The 10,037-nt window shown below is 44.1% G+C and overlaps 1 protein-coding gene across 1 annotated transcript; it reads right to left on the reverse strand.

Annotated features, from left to right (window-relative positions):
* Positions 1 to 917: 917 nt before the first annotated feature.
* Positions 918 to 1,868, reverse strand: LOC134389405 (olfactory receptor 10H5-like). Its single transcript, XM_063112973.1, has one exon. The coding sequence runs from the start codon at positions 1,863 to 1,865 to the stop codon at positions 918 to 920; it is 948 nt and encodes a 315-aa protein (XP_062969043.1). The 5' UTR covers positions 1,866 to 1,868.
* Positions 1,869 to 10,037: the final 8,169 nt, after the last annotated feature.

Genomic DNA, 10,037 nt, shown 5'->3' on the forward strand with positions numbered 1-10,037 from the left:
CCATCTGTATGAAATGTCCAGAATAGGCCAATCTATAGAGACAGAGAGACTAATGGTTGCCTGGGGCCTAGAGGTAAGAGGGAAAAGTGAATGTAGCTGAAGGAATCAGAGTTTCTTTTGGAGATGATGATAATGTTCTAAATTGACTGGTCATGATTACACATATCCTTCAAAGGGTAAATACTACGGTATATTAACTATATCTCTATAAAGCTGCCAAAAATAGATCATATCTAGCTGATAATAAATGCTCAAAAAAATTTGAAATCATTATTAGTGTTATTATTAACAAGGGAGGAAGAGAAAGGGTAGAGAGACAAAGAGATATAAAGACAGATAAAAAGAGAGAGAAGGGAAGGATGGAGGGAGGGAAGGAAGGATGGAAGGAAAGAAGGAGGGAAGGAAGGAAGGAAGGAAGGAGGGAAGGAGGGAAGGAGGGAAGGAAGGAAGGAAGGAAGGAAGGAAGGAAGGAAGGAAGGAAGGAAGGAAGGAAGGGAGGGAGGGATGGAGGGAGGGAGGGAGGGAGGGAGGGAGGGAGGGAGGGAGGAAGGGAGGGAGGGAGGGAGGGAGGAAGGGAGGGAGGAAGGAAGGAAGGAAGGAAAGAACGAGGGAAGGAAGGAAGGAAGGATGGAAGGAAAGAAGGAAGGAAGGAAGGGAGGGAGGGAGGGAGGGAGGGAGGAAGGAAAGAAGGAAGGAGAGAAGGAAGGAAAGAAGGAGGGAGGGAAGGAAGGAAGGAAGGAAGGAAAGAAGGAGGGAGGGAAGGAAGGAAAGAAGAAAGGAAGGAAAGAAGGAGGGAAGGAAGGGAGGAAGGGAGGAAAGGAGGAAAGAAGGAAGGAAAGAAGGAAGGAAAGAAGGAAAGAAAGAAGAAAACCGACGTGTCCCCATCCACCACATCCCCTGCCAGAAAACCAGCCACTTCAGGAGTTCTGGGAAAGGACTTTGATGAAGAACGTCTTCTTCATGGCGATCTTTAGCTCCTTGTTCCTGAGGCTGAAGATGATGGGGCTGAGGAAGGGCGTGAGCACCGTGTAGGTGATGCCCATCAGGGTGTCCCCTTCCAGAGACTGAGGACCCTTGGGCTTGAGGTAAATGACAGAGGCGAAGCCGTAGTGCACGACCACCACAGTGAGGTGGGACGCACAGGTGGAGAAGGCTTTGTGCCGACCCTCAGCTGAAGGGATCTTCAGTATGGTGGCCACGATGAAGGCGTAGGAGAGGAGGATGAGCAGACAGCAGCCCAGCAGGGCCACGATGCACACCAAGCCCACGCCCAGGGCCACCACCACTACGTCATCCCCACAGGCCAACTTCAGCAGAGGTGGCACGTGGCAGAAGAAATGGTGGATCTCATTGGGTCCACAGAAGGTGAGGTGGAAAACGGCTGTCGTGACCACCGTCCCCATGATGGAGCCCCCAGCCCAGGAGCAGGCCACCAGGCAGGCACAGCCCCGGGGACTCACGAGCACGTTGTAGCGCAGGGGGTGGCAGATGGCCACGTAGCGGTCGTAGCCCATGACGGTGAGCAGGAAAGAGTGGGTGAAGCCAAAGGAGAAGGAGAAGAACATCTGGGCGGCACAGGCCGGGAAGGCGATGGAGCGGTGGGCGGAGAGCAGGTCGGCCAGCATGCGCGGGATGACGGCCAAGGTGTAGAGGACCTCGGAGATGGACAGGACGCACAGGAAGAGGTACATGGGCGTGTGCAGGCCGCGCTCGCTGCACACGGTGGCCGTGATGAGCAGGTTTCCCAGCAGCGTGGACAGGTACATGAGCAGGAAGAGCAGGAGAAACGTCAGCTGAAGGTGGGGGAAGGCGGAGAAGCCGACGAGGATGAACTCAGACACGGAGGTGTAGTTTCGCCCCAGCATGGTGGCCACACCTGGTGGGGCAGAGAGAGAAGACCCAGTGGTTAGGAGCACAAGGTCCCTGGCTAGCCCCACCTGGGAGAACACCTGAAGGGCTCCTTTAATCTGTTCAAGCTATTGTTAGTCCATCTGCAAAAAGGTGTTAATAATAACGTGTGAGATTAATCGTGCATTTTAAGTGCTTAGCACGGGTCCTGGCACACAGTAAGAATCCCATAAGTGTTCATACTAATATTACTATTATAATACTTAAAATAATATTTTCAATTCCCAGTGGTAAGAACTCAGGGTCTCTGTTCAGCCACACCTGGCTTGAATCCCCACTTTAGAGCTTCGTGACCTTGGGTTCGTACCTCGGTCTTTTGTGAACCCTAGTGTTCTCATCTCTAAAAGGAAGTTGATAATCATAATCTCAAACCGACAGACTTGTTATGAGGATTAAATAAGATTATGCTCATAATGTGGCTACCACAGGGCCTGGAGTGGAATGGTCACTTAGGAATCTAAGACTGAGCACGGGCATGGGCAGCTGAAATCAGATTCTCTTAAATTGTAGCAACTCATGATTGTATCTTTCTTTTTATTTGTGGGTTTAATCCATTCACATTTTGGTGATTACTGTTGTTTTGGGACTTGATTCTGGTATTTTATTCAGTACTTGAGATACAGCATGTGAGTGTGTACATATATGCACATACACACAAAATCGCTAATATAGACATATACTAATTGGTGTCTATTTTTTGACAGTTATTTTTTATTGAAACGTAATTGATTATACATAACTGTGGGGTACAGATTTGGATATCAATACCTGTGTACAATACGTGGTGACCAAATCAGGATAATTAGTATACTCATGTTTACAAAGTGTAATCAATCTTTGTGACTCAGCCAGTTTCTCACTAACTCCCCTCCCCCTCCGCCTTTCCCTCCACTAGTAAACTTTCTGTTCTCTCTTTTTTTGAAAGTCCAACGTATTACTGTGATTGCTGTTTCCTTCTTTCCTTCCTTCTTTCCTTCCTTCCTTCCTTCCTTCTTTCCTTCCTTCTTTCTTTCTTTCTTTCTTTCAATTGGTATGTATTTTGGCTATACAATTCTGAGGGTACTTCAAAAGCTTGTGGAAATATTCCTATTACTTTTCAATTCTGTTTTTCTATGAACTGTTTGAAGTATCCTCATATACACAAACACAAACAAAAGGGTACATATTCCTTTTCACTACACCAAAAAAACAAACAAACAATATTTAAGAAAATGGAATTGTCACAAAAAGGACCATGTATTCCATAAAGAAGGTCTAAGTAAATCACTAAGGGCCAATATCAGAAACACCCAGGTTTTTTGACCATTCTGCAATAAAATTGGAAATTAATAAAAAGAAGATACCTCAAATTTCCCATATATTTGGGACATAAATATAAGGTTGAACCACGTGACACTACCATAGTAACATATAACTGAATAATCTTTGGGATAAAAGAAAAATTAAGAAATAGTGAGAAACAAGTGATAATGAAACATTGAAATAACAACTAAATAAAATGGATTGTATCCTGGAACATAAAATGTATATTAATATTAACAGAAAAACTGGTTTAAGTAGTATCTGTAGTTTGCTTAAAAGCATTGTACCAGTGTTAATTTCTTGATAATTGTAGTAGGGTTATGTACGATACAAGAGGGGGAGGTGGGTGAGGGGAATATGAGAAATTTCTGTATTCTTCTTGCGAATTTTTTCTTTAAGTTTAAAGTTAATTAAAAATAAAGTTTTTTAAAAACCAAGGTGCAACTCAAAGTAGCAACAAATCTATCAAGTATTTAGAAATTCATTTAACCAATAACACACAAGACCTCCATGGAGATGAATTAAACCTTTCATTAATGGAAATATGGCAGATGATTTAAATAAATGGAGAAATGGAAAAACAGTATTAGAAAGATGTTAATTCTCCTCCTAATGTAATCTATATATTCAACGGATCCCTCTCAAGTGATAATAAAAAAAAAAAATCAATTGGATTTTTCTGAGAAAAGATCGTATACTTACTTTAAAACTTCTAGGAATGAATAAAGATCAATCCATAACTAAGTCAACCTCGAACATGAAGAATGAAAGGAAAAGGAGGAAATAGCCTTCTCAGATATTGAGAAAGTCTACGAAGTCTTGGCAATAAAGGATTGTAGGATTAATGCAAGGACAGACAAACAGACCAGTGGTTCATAATGGAAACCCCCAAAATAGAGCCATACATATGTGATTAAGTCAATAAGTAAAGGATGAATTGTCTAGGGGATGCTGTTGAGGAAAGTATCTCTTACGGAGATAAAAATACAACTGAATCTTCCATTAATACCCCATTTAAAGAGAGAATCAAGATGGATTAAAGGCCTAACTGGAATATAAAAATATAGCTAATAAAAGACAGTGTAGAATGAATGATCTTTGTGATCCCTGGACAGAAAATGACTTCTTCAAAAAGCAAAACAAAATATAAAACAAACAAAAAGCCACAAACCATAAAAGAAATAAAATGATCAATTCCATTACATCAAAATCATGGATCATATCCACAAAGAATATTGTGGATAAAGCGAATAGATGACAAATAACAAAAAGAAATTTCCAATATTAAAAACAAACAGAAGACTAATATCTAGAATCTCCAAGGAACATCTATGAACCAACAAGAAAGGACAGAAATCATGACAGAAAGTAGGCAAAGAGTACGCATAGGAGATCTGCAGAAAAGGAAACTGAATAGGCTATTACTAAATTAAAACATGCTGAAGTTCATTAGCAATTAGAAGGCAATTTGAAAGAATAAGGCAGTATCACTTTACACCTGTTACTGGAGCAAAATTTAGAAAGATGGATGCTGCTACACATTGGCCCATACGTGAAGATAGGTGGAATGCACCCATTGTAGCAGGTACCTGGTGGATCACAGCCAAATTAAGGCACACTCACCCTAAGTCCCAGAAACACTGCTCCTGGATCTCCCCATGAATGGACTTCTCACACAGGTCAGAGAGGGGACATGAATGGGCACGCTCATTGCAGCATTGTCTGGGACAGCAGAGAACTGGGGGCAGCCTGAGTGACCCCCACTCACCGGGGGAGTGGAAGAGTAAATTGAGGTGGATGCACATCAGGAAGCTCTAGACATTTGGGAACAACAAACTTGATATCACCATAGCAACATATATCACTTAAAAATAGTGCTGGGTGGAAAAAAAAAAAAAAGAAAAAAATAAGAGACCTCCAGCAAAGAGCAAGGCATTACAGTAGAAGTGTGTACATGCAACAGGACACATTTCATAAGAATTCATGCAAACAGGACACACTTTGAACAAATTAGAATGGCTGACTGTGGGAGGGGAGAAGAGGAGTGGGACATGATGAGAAATGGGAATAAATGAAACAGGACTGCAGCTGCTGTGCAGATCAACGATGATAAAATACCATCAACTGAGAGGTACAACAAACCCAAATGTCTGCAGTTTATGTCCAGCACAAATTTGTGAATACATGTGTGCACGTATGAGTACACACACACACACACACACACACACACACACACACACACACACACACACACACACACACACAATGTATCTTTGAATACCTAAACCTACTGCTTTAATAACAGGTTTTCAGATACTCGTCCCGGGACAGAGTTCACTCCAATATCATCCCTCTCCCTAACCCCACCTAGAGGATTCTCATTAAGTATTCTCTCAGAGCCAAGGTCAGTCTATACTTGGAGGACTCAGAATCCCACCTGGAAAATGGACAATTTGGTTTGACTCAGGAAGGGTCATTCCACACAGGAGGGTAGCATTTGTGGGCTAGAGGGGACCCAGACAGCCAAGCTGATAACCAGAACACCAGCCTCGACTCCCTCCTCTTCTTTATCCCTCCCACCCCTGAGCCCCCATCCCTGGACCTCACTCCCTGCCTCCCCAGCACGTGCACCCAGCCCCAGCTCTGGCTTCGTGCCCTGTCTCCTGGACCACAGTGCCTGCTGATCCCTCCTGTGCTCCACCTCTCTTCTGACTACCAGAAGTGATTCTCTAAGACAATCACAGGTTGTGGAGTCATACAGACCCAGGACTCAAATCCTGGGTTCTCACCATGTGTTGGGATAACCAGAGATCTGCCCTCGTGGGTCCCCTGTGTGGATATGATACGAAGTACTCAGCACCAAGTCCTCCAGGCTGGTAGCAGGCTTGATGTCAGCTCTGTTGTCATTGCTGTTGCTGTCTGATGAGCTGGTTGTCACTCATCCATCCCTGCAAGGTGACCTGTACTGGCACTGTGGTAGTCCAAGCCTTCCATCCCATTCCCAACCCATTCCTGTGACACTGCAAATGCCCCCAACCCCAGACACCTGCTCCCTTGGGAAACCCACTTCTTTCTCTCTCTCCTGGCTACAAATAGGCTTTAGGGTCCCTGCTCTTAAATGCACAAATATTACTAAAAATTACAAAAAGGGCTCTCTCCACTCTCTGCCTCCCTCTGGCACTTGCTGCATTCCACCCATTCTCAGAACAACCCCTTGGCAGACTCTCCAAAAGGACTCTTCAAGTTCCCTGCAGGAACCTGGACCTACAAGAGGAGCAAGGCCAGGACCCTCCTCCCAACTGAGAGCTCCCGGGCAGAGCCCTAAGCAGGGGCACATGCAGGCTGGCTCTCAGATTTTGCCACAGTGCCCTCTCTCCTCAAAGGGACACTATTCAACTTGGCCAGCCCTCTCTGCTTACTCACTTACTCACCTGTGTGACAGACCTAGGACTGTGCACACAGGTGCAAAGGTGGACAAAGCTGAGCAATGGCAGAGTCACACTGGTTCTGAAATACAAACTGGCAGTGGTACCCAGGAAACACTCAGCCAGAAACAGAGACAAGTTCACTCATTCTGTACATACCTACTGAGCATTTATCAGGTGCCCAACACTCACCTGGGATTGGGGTAAAGTGGAGACAAACAGGGCTACATGTGCAAGGACACTGCGTTGGGTTGAATAGTGTCCCTCCAGAATTCATGCACATAAACCCAGAACCTCAGAATGTGATCCAATTTGGAAATAGGGTTTTTGCAGATGTAACTAAGGGAAGGATCTCAAGATGAGATCATCCTGGATTAGGGAGGGTCCTGAATCCAATGACCAGTGTCCGCTCTAAGAACAGGAGAGGACACACAGAAAGGAAAAGGCCATGTGAAGGTGGAGGCAGAGATTAGAGCGAAGCAGCCACAGGCCAGTCAATGCCTGCAGCCACCAGAAGCTGGAGGAGGCAGGGAAGGATTCTCACTTAGACTATCAGGAAGGAGCATGGCCCTGCAGACACCTTGATTTCAGACTTCTAACCTCCAGAGCTGTGAGAGAATCCCTTTCTCTTCTTTTAAGCCACCGAGTTTGTGGTACTTTGCAGTGGCAGCTACAAGAAACTAGTACAGGCACACACAACTACACATAACACACATACGCAGTGCAGGCAATAGCACACATGGGTGATGCATAAACGCACACAGGTGCATGGTGACACACTCACTGTCACCCTTCTGACTCAGAACGGTGACACTACCCAACCTGGTACAGTGACAACTCCCTGTCCCGGAATGGACCCTGGTGACCATGTCTGCTGTGGAAAGGTGGCATCTGGGCAGTCAGTGGACTCTGTAGGGGACCAGGAGCCAGGACAGTCTGAACCTACCTGGAGTCAGATGCTGGGACTGTAGATCCTCTACTCCACATCATCCCACTCTCCACCCCCGCCCCCTAACCAGAGCCTCCCTCTGCTCCAGTCTTCTCCTGTCCTCACACTTTTTCCCTCCCAGTCCCCTTGGTTCTTGGCACTGCACCCTGGAAAACAGGCCTAGGAACAGAGCTCCATTTACCTTCTTTGAAGATGTTTGAGGATGCCCTGCAGCCCGGCCTCAGGCGGCCCTGTGTGCAGTGCACCAGAGCCATGGGGAGCAGGGCAGAAGCTTTATCTCCACAGGCCTCTTCCCCAGTGAGGGCTCCCAGCAGCCTCTCCAGTAAGTCTGCCTAGGGATGTGGGATGTGCTGTCCTCAAAGTCTAAGGAGGGTGGCTGGAGTCCTGGGAATACTCTCACTCCCGCTCTCCCTTTCTTTCTTCATCCCTTCCTTTCTTCCTCCCTTCCTCCATTCCTTCCTCCTGCCCTCCTATTTTTCTTTCTTTCCTTCCTCCTTCCTTCTGCCTGGGACCCCCTTCCTCCCACCACTCACTCTCACCTGTCTCAGTCCTATTTTTCCTGTAGGTCTTAGTGTGGACATCACCTCCTCCCAAAAAATGTTATCATTAGTCTTACCACCTGCTGGGTAGCCAGACTGGGCTGCCTCAAGTCTAAGCAATTTGGAACTCCAGGACTTTTTCCAGGATGTTTCCTTCTCTCAGCAGATATCAGGAAAGGAGTCTGGAGAGGTGTAAATGCCTGGTCCTCAGAAGAAACATTCTCTATTATTGCCTGTGGGGACCTGAAGCCCACAAAGGACAGGAAATAAATCCAAAGGCACAGAACAGGTTCCTGCAGCAAGCCCAGGAATGGAGTGAAGGGGCCAAGATCTCCAGCTCTGCCTCTCCCACCCCATAAATTTGACAGGGTGCAGCACCTTAAAAATCATCTAGTTCCCCATGGCTCCAAAGATAGTCTGACAAAGGCTTTAGATATTGAAATTATTGTGGAAGGACTATGAAACCATGGTGCTTACTAGGCTTAAAGTATGAAATGCCATTTTAAATATCTTCAGGGAATAAGGGATGATAAAGAGAGGGAGAGCTAATTTTAAAAAGAATGAAAATGTCATATTTACAACTGAAAATATAATACCAATATCAGTGGAGAAGTTTAATACAGGTCAGACACAACTGGAGAAAGAATGAGTGAATTGTAACAGGGGTGAGAAAAATTATGAAAAATGAAGTACAGAGAGGCTATAAATGATGAAGGATATAGAAGAGAGGGAAGGAAACAGGAGTGAGAATAAGAATGTCTAATATTTGTTTAATCAGAATCTCAGAAATAAAAGAGAGAAATAATAGGGCACATGCATCATTTGAAGAAATCATGATCAAGATTTTTCTACAATGGATGAAAACATCTACATATAGATTTAAGAACCCCAATGAACCCCAATGAACCCAAAGCAGAATAAATAAGAGGAATCCACACCTTGACATATTGTAGTAAAACTGCAGGAAAACTAAGGACAAAATAAAAAATTTCAAAGCAGCCAAGACAAGCAGAGTGAAGGAAGAGAGATTATATTCAAAGAAGGGACAGGTGGACTGATAGCTAACTTCTCAACACGAAAATTAAATCCAGAAGACTATGAATTTTATTTTCCATGTGCTGGAAAAAGTAACTGCAATCTAGATTTTTACATTCAACTAACATATCCTTCAAAAATGAAGGCAAAATAAAGAGATTTTCCAAAAAACAAAAAGAGAGAATGTTTAACACCACAAGAGTCAAACTATTAAAAATACTAAGAGGTATACTTTAGACACCCTTGATGTGAAAAATGCCAAGAAAAATGACCATTGGAAGTAGTATAAGAGACACAGCCAGTCAGAGGAACTTCCAGGGCTTCTCCTGGACTTCTGTCATGTCCATTATTTTGTATCAGTATCTCTAGGTGTTTGTAGGCATGAGTTAGCAGGAGTATTTTCAGATAGTTTGGTGTTTCATATCATATTCAAGGCTTTGGACATCTTTAAGAATCTTGCTATACATTGCCTAATTTTTACTGAGAAGAGCTGTGTCAACTTGAATGCATGAGAATCACAATTTCAAAGCCATTATGCCAGGAATGGAAATGATTACTTTTATTTATGAATAATTTCACAGGTTTTTAAAATAGTGTTTCATGGTTGTGCTAATTCGCATCTTGGATCATTTGCTAAAATAAGTAGTTTTCAAAGGTTTTCTATTTTTTTCCTTACACCATATAGGCTTTCTCTATGGCCCTTTATCAATTTCTCCCTAACTCCCCACCCCCTCCCCCTTTCCCACCTCTGGTCACCTCAGTTCCATTCTCTCCTTTTGAAAGCTCAAGGAATTATTATAATTGTTGTATCTTTCTTTCTTTGTTTATTTATTGTTTTCAGCTCCCATTTATAAGTAAGGACATGCGCTATTTTTCTTT

Source organism: Cynocephalus volans, chromosome 10 (assembly GCF_027409185.1).
Source record: "Cynocephalus volans isolate mCynVol1 chromosome 10, mCynVol1.pri, whole genome shotgun sequence".
Classification (NCBI taxonomy): domain Eukaryota; kingdom Metazoa; phylum Chordata; class Mammalia; order Dermoptera; family Cynocephalidae; genus Cynocephalus; species Cynocephalus volans.